A 21,350-nucleotide genomic window follows, 5' to 3' on the forward strand; every position below is an offset into this window, starting at 1 on the left:
ACACTTATTTTCTTTTTGAAATGAGTCTTACCCAAAGAACACCTTTTGAAGGAACATGTGAGAACAAAAAGAGTAAAATTAAGTTGGAGGTTCCTCAAAAAAAATGGCAAGAAATGTTTAGGGCTAAGAAATTAAATACACAAGAAAGTTGAGAATTCCTTGCATTTTACTACAGCTATTTCTCTTCTCTTCCAACCAGTCAGGGAACTCACCTCATAAAAGAGTCCCTCTGGGAACTGCCGAAAGCACTGAGCACAGACAAAGCAGTTCTCGTGATAGAGCTCCCCATTGCTGTTCACAATCCTCTCTGCTGGATCGAACCGCGTCTGGCAACGCTCACACACGGCATTTGCCAGAGCATCAGACATATTACTGGAATAAAGACAAGAGTAAGAACATTTATAAACACAACATTCCAGCTGCTTTAAACTCCCTTTTATAAAAAAAAAAATTATAAAAAGAAATCTATGAGTGACTGACACCAGTCAGAAATAAAGTTCTGACAACTTGTATGAGGCAGATGAGGTCACGTAGCAGATGTACCCATTGCACACTTTTGGCTACGTCACCAATATTTCACCCCACTAAATCATCCTGCTAATAGCTCATGGCAAATAAACACAATTTTGCACAAACCAAATTTCTCCAAACCAGCAGTTTGGAGAAAGCAAACCCAATGGTCCTGACTTCTTGGGCCTTCTGGTTTCAGGATGCGCACCTCAGGATGTGCATTTTCTGAGTTGTAATAAGCACTGATATCCCACTGCACTCTCCCCTTCACTGTCAGCAGTAACACAGCATTTCCCCCTCTACAGGCCCCGGCCCTTCTGAGAAATTAGTTAAAATTGTCAAAGTGCTACAAAGCTATGGACAAGGACAGGTCCCTCTGGCTGGCTTGGTCAATGCCTCAGCTTCATTTCCTCAGAACGCGAGGCTAAAATCCCCCACAGGCCACACTTAAAAATCACATAAGGAACATTTCCTCAATCTACCCTAAAATAAGGAATCACCCTAACCTCTTTCACAAAATTTTCATGCTTGCCATCATGCTAATCTAAGTTAATGCAGTTTTAAAATGTATATCACATGTGCAAACCAGGAGAGAAAAATTATCAGGTCCATCTCAGTTTCTTGTTGCAGTGTGATCTTTCTTTTAACCACCAGACTATACAATAGTAAAAAATATCAATATTATTGCACTTTTAGATATAAAAAAACCTGGTTTATGCCTTCTGGACACCTTTTGAATTCTATGATTGGAAAGTTTGCAGTTTTATAGGTGAAGTATAAAAACTGCCACCATGTTAAGAAAGTCTCCAAACTATCTGTACCGTACTTTTCCTGAAGTAGGAAATGTATGCACAAAATGAAAGAGAGCTTACTTCACAAGGCTACTTTCTTTCTTTTTAGATTCAAAGCTACTCTGATTTTCCACTGTTAGTATTACTCAACAACCCAAGATGCTACTTTCCCCACCTCTTCATGGAGAACAGTAATCCAAGAAGCTTTTCCAGGAGCAGAAGATTCTCCTTCCTCTGGTCAGAGACAATCCCCTCAAAACCAGGCCACTGTCTGTATTCCAGGGCTCTGTGCCCTGAGCACAACTGGAATGAGCAGGGAGCAGCTGCAGCCCCCTGAGGTAACACAACCAGCCCTGCAGTGCTGAGCTGAGCCGTGTCTCCCCTCTGCAGGCTGCACTAACACCCTACTCTGTGACCTAGAGAGACCCCTCACTAAAATCAGACTTTCCGTTCAACCGCTGCAATTCCAAGGGAGGCAAAAACCAAGAGAAACCACAAGAGTTTCAAGAATGGAGTAGTAATTTAGCAAAAATTTGCTACAACTTGTTTCCTACTTGCAGTACAAAGGATATGTAAAAAGACAGACATGGACTAGAATTATGGACAAGAGGAAATCCTGTTATTTCATAAACTACAGATCATAGATTAAAGAAATATTTTTATCCTGACACAGTACCAAGGGAATAGGTCAGCACAAAAACATCAGTGTTTGCAGCAAAGCCAACACCTAATCAGCTTGGTTTTCAGTCACCACTCTTCCAGCTACACCACACAAATCCGTACCAGGAATTGAAAATAAAACGTTCCCTTCAAATACTTTCACCCTGTTGAAAAATTCAGTTCCTAAATTCCAAGACTTGAACTAGCCAACAGTCAAGATTAATAAAGACTGATGTCACCATAGTGAAAAATCTCCTCTGGGGAAAAAACCAGGCTATCCAGCAAGAATTACATGCTAGACACTAACAGCAAATCACCATCTTGTGTTAGTTGTGTTGGAGTTTTTTCTTTATAAACATGAAATCAACATTTTAAAAAATCCTAATTTTCTTTATTTTTTCTTTCTGCAAAGGGACCCACCAGTGCCAATATCAACATGTAGGGTGAACTCTGCTAGACCAGAGCAGTCATCTCCACAACATTTCGCAGCAACTGAAGCCTGCAACCTGCACAGCCGTGCATCAAACTCAGCACAGCTGTGACACTTCACACCAGACACTCTGGGAAAGATTCCCACACAACCCCGTGGCTGTCTTGGCAAGAAAGATAATGACGACACAGGGTCTCCCCTGTGATGCTGCTGCTAAGATTTCCTCAAAGACATAAGAAAAATTATCATGGTACAGTCTGAGCTGCCCATGCAAATGAGCTAATGAGTGTGACTCATTATGCAGATGAGAGAAACTATTAGTCCAGGAAAATATAAATGAACCAGTACAAAAAATTCAGTTCTCTACCTCAGCTAAAACTCAAATAAAACTTTTGGGAAGAGCCAGACTACCAGGAGTCAACTGAACTGCATCAGCTCCTGACCAATATATCTCCTGTAATGCAAACCAGCAGCTGTGGCTCTTTGACAATCCACAGCAAGAGTTTTGCATCCTTGCTCTTTCTCCATTTATAACTCTGCATCCATTTTCATTTAAGACATTTTAGTGTTTTGCAGTCAAGCTACATTTTGCCACACTTCAGCATTCCCCTAAAGATATGAATTTGCATTTATTCAAAGGTTTTACTTTAAAATTTACCTTTTTAATTTCCCCCAAGTACATACTCCTACGTGCCCTCTTGTTTGTACAAAACCAAGCATTTTTTCATCTAGCTCAAGGTTAAAATTAACCAAAGCAGGAAGGAAGAGGGTCTGTGCTAATTCAAAGCAATTTTATGATTCAGTTTACTACACTGCTGCAAAAGCACTTCTGCTAGCAGCATGGGGAAAGGAAGGGTAGCACCACAAACATCCTTTTGATAGCAGTACCAAGAATAACCACAAAGGTCTGACTTGCTGTGCCACTCATTAGATAACACTTACACCTAAATCTTTCCCACAAAGGACAGTCCCCAATATAGAGTGCTGCTTCTGTTTGCTCACTGATTTTCTTCTATTCAGTAAAATAATGAATCTTCCTCTGTTTTAACAATAAGCTGGTGACACAAAGACAGGAAAGGCTGTTAAAACATGATGAGATCAGCATCCTGAAGTTCCCCTGTCCTGCACAAACCCAAAAACTACCAGCATTCAAACAATGCTTTTCCCAAACTTTCATGATTATGTGCTGTATCTTTAACAAATTATCTAATTATCAAAGAAAGCAAGACAATTCTTTGAGATACAAGAAGCCAGGGCATTATCTAAACCTCAGCAGAGAACAAAACCTATGTTGGGGAACCCTAAAGATGTATTTTCTGCTCATTCTGCTCAGTAGGAGCAAGTGTTTACAGAAAACATCACAATATAATTACATTTCTAGTATGTATGCACAGACAGATATGATAGTGAAACATCAAAACTGGAAGAGCTGTCACCACTTGTGTACGTCACAGATGTCAGCAGACAAGATAAAAATGAGATAAACTCCAGGAGAATGGCTGGTTCCCATTCCCACAGCACAGCTGAGAATTAGTGGCTTAAGGTCCTCATTGTTGACAAAGACACAAATGAAATCTGAGACAATACCAGACTTTATGACTGATTTTACAGATAATGACTAATACAAAGACAAAAGAAAGAGGAAGGGTGTCATTTCATGAACTAGTGCTGAAAAACAGCCCTCAACTACCCTTATAATTCCAAAATCTCTTTGCTGCAATTGACTTATCTGGACAACTTTCCCAAACTGAATTGACTTATTTAATGTTACTATTAAACTTGTCATGAAATATTGGGAAAAAGTAATCCCCATTTGTTTAATGCATGATTTGTTGTGCATTTGTTAAACTATGCTCATAGCTTAACATTTTCAGCACTTCTCCTTCTGCTTTGCACTGAATTTTCAGTTCATGCTGAGTATTTTTTTCACTAGCTAAATAAGAAATTAATAGTGACTCTCTCAATATATCTTCTTGGATCGTGTAGCCCCCAAACTCTCAGTGAAATAAATATTTTTCTTCCTTATTTAGAACACAGAGATAACCAAAACTAAGAAAAATTTATAAATGCAACTTATGGACACAATATGGAAAAAACCCATCTCTCCTTGGGCCTACCAGCAACAGCAATTTGCGATTAGTAAAACTCGAGGGGTTAAAAAAACCCCAAAAATTCACATATTGCAGCTGAAGCCAGAGTACAATGTCCATATGGCTGACCCGCAGGAAGCTGCAATCAGGCAGACCTTTGAGATCAGCAGCAGCAACAGCAAAATTCTCTTGGTATTCACACCAAAAACCTCCCTATGCCATGGATACTTGGGAGTCCCTCTCAACACCAAGACACACTTATTGCCAGTAAATCATGACCAATTACTTAAAAAGACATACAGTCAGCAGTGCTCACTCAGCCCAGGCAAACATCAACAACATAAAGAAATGTACAGGTTTTAAATAAATTATTCCTCTTACACAGGAAAACCACTCTTAATATCAAGATGTATAGCTTCATCCAGAATGTCTATTTGATAAAAAACTCCTTACACACGTTAAATCTTTCTCTACTTCCATTATATCAAAGGAGCTTAAATGTGATGTTTGTTTACCAGCACTGACAACACAAATCATTCCCTACATGTATTCATCAATTATCACCAACTTACAGCAGCACTTCTGTTGGATTACTCTCCTTTGCCTGAAGAAAAGACATAAACTATCAGGGCCTATTAGGAAGGAGAAGCAAAAATTACCACTAGCTCAAAACCCATAGATAAAATACAGTAATTCAGGGATTCAGAGATAATTCATAATTCAATAATTCAGAGATTTTAATCCTCAAAGGGATTAAAATTTTCAGCACTGTTACCTGCTCAATAAAACCAAAATATGCTGGCTCTATGCTTACTCTGCATCAAGAACTATGATGTGAAAAATGTACTCAATTTACCTGTACAGATGCTTTTTCAGTGCTTTTCTTTCCTCTCACAGGTCTCTTCCATGCTTTTCACTTTTCCTGAACAGCACTGTCACCTCTAGATGGCATCACCATTTCCTTCACTACCTTGTTAGCCCCCCTCCTCATTAAATTCCCATACATACACACCCACAGCTTCGTGTAAGAAAAATAAAAAATTTACCAACTAACTAAGAGCTAAAAGGAATAGAGCAGGAAAAGAAGGATTTTAGTGAGAGGTGCACAGTTCATATTGAGAGGCCAAACTAATTCCTCATTTCCAGCTAAGCATCAGGCCAACTTCTGGCTAAGAAATGTTTCAAATTCTGAACTCCTGACTGCTAAAAAATCACCTCTCCTGGATGCTCACTGCTCTCTCCAGTGACAGAGACTTCAGATCCCACATTGCTGCTGCAGCTCATAGTTCTCCCAAAATGAAAGGAAATAAGTTTTACTTAACTCCTGTTAATTTACCTTCTGCACAAAATTAACTAATGAAAATTCAGAAGTAAAATTTTAATATGTAGCATGGAAAAAGTAATGATCATATCAACCAATGGAATTGTCTGGACAGATTTAAGAAGCACTGGTTTACATGTTCTCATGAAGCAGCTACGCTTGAAAGCTTTGGTTTCTGAAGCTGGGTTGGAGTTATTTACAAAAACTGAAATCAACAAGCTTGATATTAATAGTATAGGTAAAGGATTGATAAAACCCAAGGAATGATAGCATTTTATCAAAACTTTGGAAAATTACTGCATCTCACCATTTTTTACTCCCACAGCGCCCAAATGCTTCACCATTAACACCACTATCACTGTCATGGTCTGACACTGGCCTAATACCTGGCACCCAAAACAGGCACTCACCCTCCCCTGCTGCAGCTGGGCAGAGGAGAGGAAAAAAAAAATGAAACAAAGGGTTCATGAGTTGAGATAAGGACTGGGAGAAAACACTCTAAGGGCAAAACAGGCTCAACTTAGAGGTACAAAGTGAATTTCTTACTAAAAAAGTCAGAGGAAGATAGTGAGAAGTAAAATAAGACCTTAAACCACCTTTTTTCCCCCAATTCCTCCCTCCTTCCCACCTAGAGTACAGGGAGACAGGGCGTGGGGGTTGTGGTTCATCACCCATGGTTTCTCTCACTGCAGGGAGAGGAGTCCTTCCCCTGCTTTACTGTGGGGTCCCTTCCCACAGGGGACTGTTCTCTCTGAACTTCTCCAAAGTTGGTTGAGTGGGTCCCTCTACTGCAGGGTGCAGTCCTCCTCCAGCCTGGAAGCAGGGTCCCCTCTCTCTATTGGGTCTTCCACTGGGTCACAGCTTCCTCCAGGCATCCACTGCTCCAGCATGGGCACCTCCTCCAGGGGCTGTGCATGGATCTCTGCATCCCCCATGGATCCCCAGGGGCTGTGGGTGGATCTCTGCATCCCCTGTGGATCCCCACGGGCTGCGGGGCAGAGCTGCTTCACCATGTTTTCACCACGCCCTGCAGAGGAATCTGAGCTCCAGCACCTGAAGTCCCTTCTCCCCCTCCTGCTCCACTAATTTTGGTGTCCATGTTGTTTCCCTCACATGTTCTCACCTCCTCCTCTTCTCTGGCTAGAAAAAACCGTGCCCCACTTTGTTTTGCTTTCATTCTTAAATATGTTATCACAAAGGCATTACCAATAGCTCTAATTGGCCCAGCCTTGGTTATGTCCATCTTCAGAGCCATCAGGAATCAGCTTTGCTGGACATGGTAGAAGCTACCAAAAACCAAGCCATGCAAACAAAACCAACACAGGCACTAATGCTGGTTCTGAACAGTCTAGCACAGAGCTCGAAATGGGAAAGGTTCTCCATTGTTGCTTTCCTGTTATTGTTAAAAACTGAAAGCTTTCTCATCAGGAAAGTTCTTTCCTTCTTAATCTACTTGGAAATGAAAACAAACAGACCTCACCCCCTCTGGCTCTGTGCAAATAACTCTCACTTACAGCCCCACGACCAAAGCTGAAAATCTATCAAATCCTGGAAAATGTTTTAACAATGCCATTCCCATCATCTTGGAGACATACCCAGGAATCCCAGCCGCCGTGTCTGTCCTGCTGCTCAGCAGTGACCCTGTGCCACTCAGCCGATCCTGCCGGCGCTGATAAAGCTTGGAGGCTGCCAGCCCCCGGAGCCTCAGGCCAGCCATGGCACCCAAGGCCCCTCTGCAGGGGAATGCAGGGACACAGCTGGAGCAACACCAGCAGCACCGATACTCAATGAGTCACCTTCCTTTGGGGAGTTGCGTTTACATTTTAGAAGAGCTAAAGCAGGATGCATAGACACTCGATCAAGCACTGTTCCTTATAACCCATCTGCCATTTTGCATTATTCTTAAAGATCTGACAATCTCTTTCCTGTATTCCATTAGTAATTATACTTAATGCAGCACACCAGGGATGGCATCCGCACCTCATTCTGTCCTAGCCTTGCAGAATGCTTCTGTATAAATGTAACAAGTAAAAAAAATATAAAAATCCTGAGTCTTCACTAAATTAAGCCACTTAAATCAAGAAAACTTTCTGATGAGAAATGAAGAAAAGCAAAGCAGATTACTAGAGCTCTTGATAGCAAACACTATAGTTTACTGCAGATCAGTATCTGCCCCTAGCATCTCCACGTGCTTCCCTGCAGGCTGCTGTATCACACCATGTTCTAAGGACACTGTAAACAACAGAGCTGTTCCTTCCATTTGGACAAAGCATATTCCAAGAAACAAGGCTGCAAAAGACTTCTGCTGTCAGGACTCATTGCAGCCAGCAGCAGCCGCACACAGCAGAGGGTCAGGAAGCAGGGAGGACGAACATACTTGACATTCCAGTCTCCAGAGCTCTCTGGCCTTCAAGAATTACCATGAAAAATATTTTAAGAGTCATTATCAACAAATTACTTTTTAGTAAATTGGAAAGGGGAAAGGGGAAAAGGATTGAATTTTTGTAGCATGAGCATGAAATGCAGCTTGGCAAGCTACAGGGGAAAAAAAATGAGAGGACTGATGACTTCATGAGTTCTAAATGAATATTAATGAGCAAGAATCTCCTCTGACACTTAAAGAAAAACAGAAGGGTTTACTGAGGCCCAGTTGAACAAGCATGAATAAAGAACAACATGCTTTTAAAATCACAAATCAGCAACCTTTAAATCTACAATGCACCCCACATTTCCTTGAGAGTTTCAGCTCCTGACCTGACAGCAATCTGCCACTACCATTTCAGACAGTAAGTGTAGTTTATCTATTTCTATCTTAGATTATAAGTGGAATAAAGAAAAATCTACTCCACACTGGGTGTCTCTGCTGACCTTTGAAATTTTAGAGCAATAAACCATTTTTAAAATACAAGATTAATAAAATATAAGATTAAATAATGTTTTTACTTTTAGCACAAAGAAAAATATTAAATCACCACAATATTATTCTCCCTTATCTTTAAGCAATCTGACAAAAACACTCTTTCTCTCTCAAACAACTTAAGCTTTTACTTGACTCATATAACATGATTCTATTGGTTTTCAAATAATCACTCTTCCACGGAAACTATGACTGTCTTCTTCAAAAGGGAAGATGAGGGTATTAAAGAAATAAAACCCAAAATCCCAACAGCAAACATTCTGTCTTTCCATCCCTCAACACAAGCTCACTTACTCACCCCTCTCTTGCCACCTTACAAATAAAGAGTGAAAATCCATGGGGTTTTTTTCTTTCTCTCTTGATAGACTGCTTTTAAGAGACAGGGTTGATGCCAAACTCTTACAGGTGGTTACTTTCTCGACCAAAGCAGAGAAAAAAGCAGCCAGACTTCTTTCAGGCATTTTCAGGTTCTTCCTCAGGGAGGCATCTCTATGGCCCCAAAACTGACTAAGAACCTTCCTATCTAGAGACCAACAGAGAGCAAATTTAGATTGAAAGATTAAGACTAAAACCACATTTTCAACCCAGAAGAGCATAAATGTCTGCTTCTAACTCAGATATCTCTTATTTAATGCAGCTACTGTCTACTCAGTGCCAAGAACCTTTTGTAATACTCCTCCTCTTTCAAACCATTTTATTTGCAACTGCTTCAGTATAGCAGCAGCTCTCTATGCATTTAAAAAAACATCTAACCAGCTACCCTAATTGAAAATAATACACTGTTATTTCTTACCTTCACTGGATTAGGAACAATCAATAAGCATATCTGTAAATGCAGCTGCTCTTCTTTTGTTGACTACAGGAAGCACATAGGCGTATCCAGATCCCAATTTGACCAAGTATAGTGATAACAAAAATTTCTTATGAAGATAATATGCTCTAAAACATGCACTTGGGAAGTATTTGTTTCTTGGGCTTTGTATTAGATTAATTTCTAAAGGCAACACAAAACAGCCCAGGCATTTTTCACCTTTGGGTTTTCTAATCAACACCACAGCAGCATAGTCTTAAAGGAAACTCTCTTCCATTCTTGTTCAGTTTCTACTTTGGGCATTTGACAACATTTTGTTCATGGTCATTCACAGATGATTTCTTCACTGCTGATTAACACCTAGAAGAGAGTGCTTTCATATTTTTACTTTATAAGAAAGGTGAAGTGAAAAAGAATACTGTTTCAGCACCTCATGTTTTCCAGTCGTTACTTTAGAACACTGTAAAACAACAAAATCATTCCCTGTGTCAACAGTTTCAAGACCAAAGGCACATTTATGTCCCCTTTCTGGCTCAGGAAGGCTCCCCCAATGGATATTGAGGGGATGCTCCAGCTGTGAAGCACTTCATCTCCTCCCAAAACCCTGAAAACCCCATTCTGTGGTAAGCTGGGGAACATCTGACCACATTATGTCAGCAGACTTGAAGAACTACCAGATAACAAATATGGAATAACATCTGGGTACCACTCAGCAGAGTGACCTGTAGCTGGATCTAAGAACATTCTCAATGCTGAATTATTTCCAATGCCATAGGAGTCTGTCCCAGCCTGAAAAACAACACTGAACATGGTGCTTGTCAATGGCATTGGCCAGGCAAGGTGCTGAGCAGTGCAACGTCACACAGACACTGTAAAACTTTGCTGGGAAACTACTACCCTAAATGGATGATACTATTAACAAGGAATCAGCCAGCTGAGTTACAGCTGTGACAAACAACTTGGATAGAACAGTTAACTGTCCTATCCTGGGAACGACAGCAGACAGAACTTTAGAAATGTTTATAGCCAACAAACTTTCCAGGACAAACCTTTCATGAAAATATTAAGTAATGCCTGTATTCACTTTTCACAAGCAAAAGCCAAGGCCTGCTCATTTTAACAACCCTCTGAAGTAAACCCAAGGAAAAGAGAAGTCCTGCATCACTTTGAACTGCACACTTTGCAGTGTCTCAGCTACCTTGGAATTGGCCACCCAGGCTCACACTTCACATCAGAGCTTCCAATGAATAGTGTTGCACTTTAACAGGCAAGTTTCAGAGGAAGTATGGAGAGAAGACAAGGACTGCTGTTTGCTGGCACTTCCCACTGTCCTCTTGAGTGACTTCACCTGTGGTAAGCCTGTCATTCTAAACAGTACCATGCTACAGTTCTGAAGAAATGAAATCAGCTGGGTTCATACAGCCACAGTCCTTTCCAAGTCCTCTCCATCCTTTCTCTGTTTAAGAGCTGGATGGGTACCCATGAACTGTGGACATTTAAGTTCTAAGCCTTCCTCTAGCTGTAAGAAAATGAATGTAAACTTGTAAATACACACCTGTTTCACATGTCAGAAAGATTAAAAAGAGACCATTAAAGAAATGAGGCAACACCCAGAAGAGTTTTGAGCATGTATAATAATCATGTATAATTGAACATCAATTTGTAATCACAGAGACCAAAAACAATACATTCCCAAATCATAGAGGAGCACACACAAGCAGGTTCTCACACCCAACAACCCATTAATCAGGATCCACTTCAAATAATCAGAAAAAGCTGCATAATACAAACATCAAGACTTAACAGAAAAGGAAAGTGAATACTTATACATAAAGTGCTCTGAATCCATCTCAGTATTCCTAATCATAAAGAACAGTGCTTCAGAACTACAGTAAGATAGCAGGACTCGTCAGGATGAGTATCCTAAAAAGGGCACCTTGCTAACTGCAGTATTACCTCTTCGTGCTTCCCACCTCCAAGACATTCCACAAAGGCAAGCTGATTTTCACGAACCGCTTATAACCTCTGAGTTTTATTTTACAGATGGAAGAAAAAAGTGACATTAAAGCACTTGTACAAACCCTAGAAAATGCCAGGAAATGCCTTCCCCGCTCCTCATTTACAACTGTCAATTAAGTTGCTTCACAGCGTTCTCAGCTGTCAGACAGCATGAGAGAACCAAGCTCCAGATTCAAACAGCTCCTGGAGCGTGTTAACGTTAAGGCCAGCTCGAAGAAGAGGAGAGTGAATCTGTGGGCAGAGGGACTGCGCGTAGATCATCGAGAAGGGCCCCGACGGGGCAGCGGTGCGGGGCACACCGGGCGCAGGCTGCCGGCCCGGCTCCCAGAGAGCCCGGCCGCTGCTCCCGCCCGGCTCTGCCTCAGCCCTGCCTCAGCTCTGCCTCAGCCCTGCCTCAGCTCTGCCTCAGCTCTGCCTCAGCCCTGCCTCAGCTCTGCCTCAGCCCTGCCTCATCCTTGCCTCAGCTCTGCCTGAGCCCTGCCTGAGCCCTGCCTCAGCTCTGCCTCAGCCCTGCCTCAGCCCTGCCCTCCGCTGTCCCCGTGCAGGCTCAGGCCCAGCGGAGCAGCTCTCCGCTTGCACGCCCGGCCGGAGCGTGCCCCGCTCCGCGCAAACCTCACAGCAGCGAAGCGCTCTCCCCCGACCCTTCCCACCGGGCCCCGCACGGCGCTACCCAGGGCGAGAAGGAGCTGTTCCCGACACGCCACGGCCGCCCCAGGGCGGTGAAGGCTGGCACGGCCCAGACCCCCGCCCGGCTCCCGCGTGCCCGGCCTCACCTGCCCGTCATGGCGGCGAGCCCCGCGCTGTGGCCCAGGGGCTGCGGGGCGGGACGGGCGGCTCGGCCGCGCCGCTGCGGCCCCGCGGGCAGCGCTGACCCCGCCCCGGCGGCGGCCCCGGCCCCGCGGCCGTGGGCGGGCACCGCAGCTCTCGGTGACTCAGGGCAGCCCCCCCGGACCTGCGCATACTTTTCCTATAAAGGCAAAGAAATATGGAATAGCGAGGCGACGGAGCGGAAAGGGGGGTGGGGAGGAAGGAGGCGGCACACACACAGCTCCTGCTCCTGCTCTTGCCCCTGCCCCGCCGCCGAAGCTGCTTCGCTCCACCTGGTAGTAAACACATGGCAGCCGCTGAGTCCACCTGGGGTGAAGGGGGCAGCGCTGGCCGAGCCGCTAGCTGCTGCGCAGTCACATACACCGTACTGAGGTGACTTTGCTCCTGAGATCAAAGCGGCCGCGCTTCCAGGCTGTTCTGCGGGCTGCTCATCCCTGCACACACCCCCGCGGGGAGGGAAATGGCTCTCCGGCGTTTTACCCTTCGGTAAAAGAAGATAGGTCTGGAAGGCTTCTAGAAAGTGGTCACGGCAACCATTGCTGCTGAAGGACGAGGGACCGCACTCCCCAAGGAGGGCCCCTCCACGTGCGATGGCTTTGATAACATCTCCCCTCTTGCCCATGATCAAGCGTTCTCTGATGTAAAGCGAACGACCAAATGTCATAGGAAGCTTCTAACCAAAAACAATTTCAGACTTTGTTTTCATCTTGTGAGATAGCCTGGTATGCTGTGACTCACCATTGTTACATGTATTGTTGCATCTTGAAAGTGATAATAGAAACTCTGTGCTCTCTTGTTTTTTCTGGTGTCCAAACAATCTCGTTTTTCAGCCCTACATTTAAAATAATACAAGTTAAATTAGCATCTGATGGTTTTACTTCTTACTTCAGCCACGGTGAAGAATTGAATTAGATGATTTTATTTTGGTTTAATGTTCAGTTGAGGAAAGGGTAGATATTATTAATAAGAAACAATTCAACAGATTTGGCTGAGTGCATCATAATATACAAGCTCTTAGCCATTCTCTGCATCCCTGATCCCTCCTGTAATGGTTCCTGAGGGCCAGCAATCATTTCTCTACCCTTGCAGTTCTCCTTTAGAAAGGAGCAGAGATTACTAGGACTGGATGCGCAAGGGAGATTCCAGGTGTTTCCAAGGGTGCTGGGGAGAACACAGCTCAGGACAGAGCTCAGCCGCTGGGCCATCACTACGGCCATTCATCTTGACTTGTACATCCAGGGAGGCTTCTGTAAATTTTATTGATCTCAAATACCATACTTTTCTTACTGATCTACATTTTGAATATGATGCAATCTTCTTTCCAGCTGTTAAAACCAAGAACTGTTACTACTTGTTACTGCTGAGCTCTCAGTCATTTCACAAGGCACAGCTGGAGCAGAGACAGAACTGACCCCCCTTCCCCAGACACCCCTTGTCTGACAGCTTTCCCTGTTCCCTCTTCAAACAAATATGCCTGTTATAAACCAGTTTAAACACAGAAGAGCAAAGAAAACTAAGTCTCTGTGAATAAAACGGATCAAACCCAGAAAGGTTTGATATATACCCAAAAAACATGATTAAAACCAAATGGGGTATGTTCATTTGACACAGCCTGGTTTTTGGTAGAAGGGGAGGGCCACAGGGGTGGCTTCTGTGAGAGGCTGCTAGAAGCTCTCGCCATGTCCAACAGAGCCAATGTCTGATGGCTCTGAAGACAGATATGCTGCTGGCCCAATTAAATATGTCATCACCTCTGTGATGACATATTTATGAAGAAAATCAAAGCAGTGCACACGGAGTATTTCCCCAGGAGTGAGGAGGTGCTGCTGTCGCCACGGGCACTGCCATGCCAGCACGGCCCACAGCGATACGCCAGCGTGGCCTCTGCCATCTCAGTGCAGCCCACGTTGAGCCTCGCCTGTCTGGTCGCCCCCAGCCAGCCACACGGTGGGTGAAAGGGCAGGGGTGGTGGCAGCTTCCCCTTCCTGGCACCCTCATGAAGAGAGGCCTTAAATAGTACTGAGACCGCAGTTGGGCCACATGGCCAGCAGTGAAAGCATGACGAATGATTCCCCAACACAAAACCTAGACAAAATCAACTTCTTGGCACTGAGAGAAATTCTTTCAAGATTCTTTCAAGAATCTTTGAATTAGTACAACTCGTTGGCAATGGTACTTTCAAATGGCAGTTTTTCTTCTAGTCAGAAAAGAGGAGGAAGTGTGGACATGTGAGGGTAAACAATATGGCAACACCAAGGTCAGTGGAAGAAAAGGAAGGGAAGGAGGTGCTTAAAGCATCAGAGCCGAGATTCTTCTGCAAGCCATAGTGAGGACTATAATGAAACAAACTGTCCCCTTGTAAAGCATAAAGTCCATGGGGGATGCAGAAATCCCCTTGCAGGCTGTGAGAGAAATGCTCAAGCCAAAGTGAGTGGATACCAGAGAAAGCTGTGATCTAGTGAGAGACCTGAAAAGAGAGAGAAGGCCCCTGCTTCCAGAGATAGAGGGCCCTTGCTTCCAAACTGCAGCAGCCTGTCCTTAGAGGATCACACCCAATGGATGAATTACCTATGCCACAGCAGTTTTGGGGAGACTGTTTGTCTGTGGGAGGGACCCCACAGCATAGCAGAGAAAAGACTCCTCTTCCCTGAACAAATAGAAGATCTTGAGTGATGAACTGACCAAAACCCCACGCCCCACCTCCCTGTGCTGTCAGTGGGAGGGAGGGGCTGGGGGGAAAAGGGTGTTTTAAAGGCTGATTTTACTTCTCATTATCCTTCTCTGACTCTATTAATAATAAATTTACTTTATACCTTTAAATTTGAACCCTGTTTTGACCTTTAAGTGTTTTTCTCCCAGTCCTTAACTCATGAACCCTTTGTTAATTCTTTTTTTCCCCTCTCCTCTGCCCAGCTGTAGCAGAAGTGGGTAAAGCGAACGATTCTTGTAGGTGCCTGGCATTTGACCCATGTCAAACTATAACACGAGGTGTTGTTGGTGCCAAAAAACTTGGTATATTTTATTCAATAATAAAAGAGGCAAAGAAAAAGAAAGAAAATAGAAAAAGAGGTGTGGGTGGGTGGGGGTACAGGGAGAGAGTGACAGGGGTGAAGTTGAAACATGTTGATCTTTCAAGGGTTCCAATGACTTCTTGTTGCTCCCCTCTTTCTGGTCTTCTTGGTGGTGAGGGTCCCCTGATGCCCCACACAGAAAAGTATAGAATCCAATGGATTAATGGATTAGGGCCAGGTGGGAATGTTCACGTGCTTCCCCTGGGAAGGGCAAGTTTGGCACTGTCCCTTGCAACAACGTGTATCTGTTGCATCATGTAGCAGGGCTCTGGTACAGGGTCTGGGGACCCTTTTGGGGGGATTCCTTTGATGAGCCATGACAGCCTCTCTGCTTCATGTAAATGTGCCTTTTCCCAGGGTGAAGGAGCCCCTGCAGCTAGGCCAGTCTGCACAGTGAATGATGGGCATTCACTACCTCGGACCAGAGCTTTTTCACTACACACCCAAAACCTCTCCTCCCACCCTTTGCTGTGAGGGTCTGTGCAAGCCTGGCAGCTGATAACTCCAGGGCTGTGATCTCCACCCCAAAGGTGCTAAGCGTGATCCCTCTCTGAATGTATTCTCCCCCAGCCCAGATGAGAGTTAGACTATAGTTACTTTATCTTATCTCCATCAACAAGTAGTCCAGGGGCCAATTCAGGATTTTGGTGGTTTTCTCTGCAGCTTTTTTACAGTTTTGTGGTATAGGAGAAATCAAGATTTATATGAGAAGTCATGTGTGAGAACTTAGTGTTTATCTGTGTTTGAGGTGTAATTGGTGTCATACAGTTTTTGTGGTGTAGACTTTGTAGACATGACAGGCATTTTTTTAAAGCTGAGTTTAAAAAGCCCTTACATTTTTTGTCTTTGGGGTGTTGCCAGACAATACGAATATAACAGAGTTATTGCTCTTACTATTTTTGTTGTCATTATCACAATCTTGTTCAAGTGCACTGATAATAATGTTTTGGAAAAAGGAGCCTCAGGCTGTGGCTCCTTCAGGGGAGTAACTGGGGTAGACTCAGGAGCCATGGAATACATTATGACATAAGCTAGAAACATGTACAAATATTGGCTAGAAACTTGGACAAACAATGGACCCGAACCATGAGGGGCTAAGAACTCCATTGAGGTGTTAAGATACAGGGGGAGTTTGTGCAAACTTCTCGGACACAGACTAAAGGGCAACTGATTCCTGCTAGCCAAATGACAGGTTTCTTGTTATTTGCATGCAAAGTTGCAATGGAAAAAATTAAGAACTAGAACAACAGTTAATTGAATGGGAGAAGGACACAGAACAGCTGAGAACTAATGCTTACAAAGGCAAGCATTTGTAACTGCTGTTGAGTAGGGTGAGCAATTGGGGAAAAAATGTGCAGTTTTAGCAGAACAGTTTGCTGTTTGGGTTACTAAGAAATGAGGGAAAAAGAAAGAAAGAAAGATGGCTGGCCCACTGACACAAAAAAATGAAGGTGTTCATGCTGGTCCTGTGTTTAAAATAAACTAGTAACTGGAAAAAATAATCAGACTGTCCAAACAGATGAACTTACTAATTATAGCTCTGAAAAAGTTTAAAATTTACTGGAAAACTATAAACAGAGGCCTGGGGGGAAACCCCAAAACTGGCTAGTACATCTTGTAGAGGAAGAAGATGATCCTGTGTAACTGGATAGTAGAAATACTAAAAAGTTCATGGGACTTACCTCTGACAAATGTGGTCAATCTGCATTACAACTTGTGAAGGACAATAGTGTCACTCTGGTTAGGGTTGTTGAAGAAGAATTTTCAGATCAGTATAACAATGATGCTGCTTGGCTAGTCGTGGCCAAAGAATGGACAACTTTAAGACAAGCATGAGATCTGCTCAAAGCAGAAGGCTTGAAAGTAAACATCATTATGGGGTCTCCTGAGCTTTATATGGCTCAACCCCTAACTCCTGGAATGCAGAACAGTCTTCTAGAGTGATGTCCAAAAGAGTGGAAAGCCTGTCCTCTTAGCTGAACAAGGGAACCCAATTGAACAAGTTATTGAAAAATTAAATCAGTTAAGTGATTTACCAGGACTAAGCTCAGAGGATTTGGTCCAGGGTCAGAGGAGAATTGAAAGTGTCAAGGGGGAGCCAAGTGAACAGACTCAATTATTCCATTTACTCCTCAACAAAGGGGTAGATAAGAAGGAAATAGACTACCTATACAAAACTTGTACCACATGGTAAAGGAGTCCCAGGGTATGAATGTGTGGAAGATGGAACACCCAGGGCTGGGAGCACCAGAAGTCCCAGCACATACTCCCTCTCCACCCCTTTATCCGTGGGAAGACACTAAAGAAGCTGCAAGAGAGCAGAAGGACAGCAGAAGGACAAATAACAAGTGAATAGAGAATAGACCAAGCCCCTGTATTGGACTGCCATGTGTTGTGACCAGACACCCATCTCTTTACTGAATATATTCATTTGGTAGTGAAATGTAAACAAACAGGGAGTCTGTGCATTTGTAGATACAGCGATGAATGTCACTATCACACACAGTAACCCAGACAAAATACAGAGAACGACTGCTCCCATGTGGGGGTTAGGTGAACAACCTGTAGTGAGAAAAATGACCAAAATAAAATTACAAATTGGGGATTGGGAGCCTCATACATATTCTGATTGCTTCAATTGGTGAATATATCTTAGGCATGGATATGTTATGGGGTGCCACATTAGAAATTAATAATACCTATTGGGCACCACCATGTGGTGGCTACATACCAGAGCCATCACTATGGTCTTTCCTCTTCCTTCAGACTGGGGGATTCACCTCCCCCAGGGAAGAGTGGGGCAAGCTGAGTCAGAGCAGGCTGTGCTGGGCAGCCCTAGGCTCTTCTGGGTCTCTCAACTCTCCTTCCTTTCTTTGGTGCTGTAGATTCCTGCACCCAGGGATGCCAGGTATGAGCCCTGGTTTTCCTTAGCAGGCTTGAAGCTCTGTTTGTCTTTAGCTCTTCCCTTTTCCTCACTTCTAGACATGCTGAACACCCCTTTTTAACCAGTTCAGGTGGAGGAGATCTACAGGAATCATGCTGATACTGGTCCTTACTGCAAGGACAGTGATCACTGTCTTCACATGAGTGTTAGGCACTGCCTGAGCCCCATGTGGAATGCCAGGATATCACACAGCCAGTTACTCTCATTCCCAAGATGCTGGGATGGAAGCACCCAAGTAGGTACCCTGAGTGATGCAGGAAAGGGTGAGCAGTAAAATGTGACTTAAAAATGCTTTTTTTTTTATTCTGCCAAATGTCTTGGGAAAATCAAGGTGTAGTGCAGTGAACTGTGGTGGGTGGTATTTGGTAGCACTGAGAGAGACTCCCTGGGCTGGCAAACTGCTGGGCACTGTTTGTTTAAATTCTATGGCATATCCTGGCTGCAATAAAGTAATGCCTAATTCTCTAACATTGAAAAGATGATGTTTGAGAGTTTCTGTTTTTCCCTAGGCTTTGGTGATGCTTTCTCTTTGATTTCTCCAGCAACAACATCACCAAAGGGCCCCTCAGCATGATCTATGAGTGGCTGCACAGCAGCAGGCACAGCTTCCCTCACAATATTCCCTGCATATTATGGGCACACAGGTTTTCCTCCCTTCCCTGCAGGCAGCTCAGTCCCAGATTCCCAGGAACAGAGAGCACTTCCAGGCCTATGCAGGGGCAGAGGAGGCTCAGGCTGCTCCATGTGCTTGACACAAAGACCTGGGAGCTTTCTCTGTCCTCATCTGTTTGCTGCCGTGACCGTTCGGAGGCTGATCCAGGATGAGGGCCATGCAGCTACTGCCAAGGGACACTGTATTGGCCAGTGGTGGCTGGGTGTTGGGAGGGGAGGAGACACTGGGTGCTGCGGGCAACGCCTCTCTAGGAAAAATTTTAGGGGTTGGCATGCCCAGGACACAGCAGGTTCCTGCTGCCACCACAATTCTGAAACATCTGTGAAGCTTGTGACACCCCCAGCACCACTGCTGAGGCATGTGAATATTCCGGATGGCACCCATTCTGCAGAGTAGCCATGGCACTGAAGAGGTTTCCTGAAAGGCCTGGGGCTCATGGAGGATTCCCTGGTGAAACAGGATGTGCGTTCCAGAAAAGGAATGGCTCCGTTTTGAGCACCCAGCAGTGTGAGCTTGTCAAGCCCCCGTGCCAGAGCCAGAAGAGTGCAAGCACATGCCAGGAGCTGGAGCTGGGATGTGTGCAGGGGCTGGAAGGAGGGGCAGGCAGTGTGAGAGGTGCAGGAGCCAGGCCAGGGTGTGAAGTGGCAGAGCAGGAGGCAGTGCCTGTGGGCACTGCAGGAGCAGGGAGCCCAGGGCTGCGGGAGCCTTGTGGGGAAGTGCTTGGCGGAGACTGCTCTGATGAATCACAGAGCAGCTGAGGTGGAGACCACCACCCAAAATGGGTCAGGCACAGGAGGCTGCTCTGGGACTGTCCTATGTCGCATGCATCCAAAAGTGAGCACTGGGCTACGCACTCTGGGCAGCTGTTTCCATGTTGCACCATTCCCACAGTAACAGCAGGTTACTCCCCGTGGCAGAACTTGTGTGCCCAGCCCTGTCCACTGCTCCTTTCTTGCTCCTTCCCTCTGAGGCTTCCTTTCCTCTTTTCCCTGTCAATGTCTTTTCCTAGCTCTGCAATCAGTTCAAGGAGCTCTACCAACATTGGAAGAAGGAGGAGAACAAACGAGCAGGAGTCTCCAGCAGTGCTGCACAAAGCCTTTAATGAGAAGGATCAAAAGCGGTGGCACAGAACAGAGACCAAGGAACAGGTGTGCAGGGGCCAGGGAGGGAAAGAGCTGGGCCCATTTGCCGAGGAGAAAGGGGACGATGCGCCGGCTTCAGCAGATCTGACCGCAGCGGGGGATAGGCAGGCACAGGCCTGAGCCCCCCAGGCCAAGGGAGCCCCCAGAAGAGATGGGAACCCCTGAGGTGCTGAGGGAGCTGCCCACAGCAGCTGACAGAGAGGATCCCACGGCCGTGCTCTGAGGGAAAGAGGTGAGGATGGGGCCCGGCAGGGTCACCACCACCGGCGAAGGCTCGATGTACACCGTGGAGTCAGCACAGCGGGCGAGGCACGGCTCGCTGCAGCTGCTTGCAAGGGGCGTTGGGCCACAGGGGCCGCAGGGCCGTGGGGGACAGGGTCTGCAGCAAGACATCTCTCGGTGCAGGAGGCAAGGCTGCAACACAGAGCAGGGAGCAGGGACCAGCCTCAGCATCACTCTGTCTCTCTGTCCCAAGGCTCTCTCCAGGGACACATTTGCTCTGCCAAACACACTCTGTGCCTACAGCTGCCACGACCCCCCCACTGCCCTCCCAGTGGCACGGCACGGGAAGGCCGCCCCACTTCAGGAATAGGACCCAGCACAGAGGCTTTAAGGCTCCCGTGGAAAGACTGCTCACAGCCCATCTCCAGAACAGACATGGCTGTGCTAGACATGTCTGGGGATGCACTGCCACATTTTGTTAGCCCACTGAAGGTGCTAATTCTGCTGGGCACATCCCCCTGCAGCAGAGCCCCACTGATCCCCTTCTGCTGCATCAAAGCCCCCTCTCCCCACCTGTCCCCAGCCACCAGCATGGAAAGGCTGCCGGCCCTTCAACGCTTCCGTGTCAGGGCCAGGCTGAGGCAGCCCAAGGATCAACCTGGGCAGCCTCCATGACAGCAGCTCTTCCCACAGGGAGGCATGGAGCGGACTCAGGCTTACCTCGTTCCTCGAGGAAAGGGAGGCCAGAGAGGAGGATGCAGAGCCTGCAGCAGTGCAGCCTTTTATGCCGTGTCCCAGAGCCCTGTGGGGCCACAAACATTCCTTGTTTGTGAAACATCCAAACTCCTGGGAGTGGCCACTTGCGAGGCATCGCTGCTGATGAGGTCCCCGCCTCTTTCATCTCAAATTGTGTTGTCCCAC

The 21,350-nt window shown here is 45.4% G+C and overlaps 2 protein-coding genes across 18 annotated transcripts in view; both read right to left on the reverse strand.

Annotated features, from left to right (window-relative positions):
* The window catches only part of LIMS2 (LIM zinc finger domain containing 2), a 51,894-nt gene extending 36,519 nt beyond the window's left edge, over window positions 1-15,375 (reverse strand). For 3 of the 17 annotated variants that reach the window (XM_086844529.1, XM_086844530.1, XM_086844531.1), the window contains exons 1-2: window positions 12,323-12,435; window positions 213-372 (exon numbers count right to left, since the gene is read on the reverse strand). In XM_086844529.1, coding sequence (XP_086700655.1) covers window positions 213-372; window positions 12,323-12,333 — 171 coding nt within the window. In that variant the 5' untranslated portion in view covers window positions 12,334-12,435. Of the gene's footprint in view, window positions 1-212; window positions 373-1,476; window positions 1,599-5,053; window positions 5,115-7,397; window positions 7,679-9,017; window positions 9,243-9,512; window positions 9,891-10,728; window positions 10,874-11,486; window positions 12,099-12,219; window positions 12,457-12,649 lie in introns of those variants that run through there. The other 14 variants (XM_086844536.1, XM_086844538.1, XM_086844537.1 and 11 more) reach the window with 13 other exon arrangements.
* LOC147651254 (uncharacterized) lies at window positions 15,369-21,196 on the reverse strand. Its single transcript, XM_086844568.1, has 2 exons — window positions 21,150-21,196; window positions 15,369-20,621 (listed from the first exon to the last, which is right to left on the reverse strand). Exon 2 carries the CDS (start codon window positions 20,598-20,600, stop codon window positions 20,283-20,285), a length of 318 nt encoding a protein of 105 aa, XP_086700694.1. The 5' UTR covers window positions 20,601-20,621; window positions 21,150-21,196; the 3' UTR covers window positions 15,369-20,282.
* Window positions 21,197-21,350: the final 154 nt, after the last annotated feature.

This window comes from Cyanistes caeruleus, chromosome 10 (assembly GCF_971803275.1).
Source record: "Cyanistes caeruleus chromosome 10, bCyaCae1.hap1.1, whole genome shotgun sequence".
Classification (NCBI taxonomy): Eukaryota; Metazoa; Chordata; class Aves; order Passeriformes; family Paridae; genus Cyanistes; species Cyanistes caeruleus.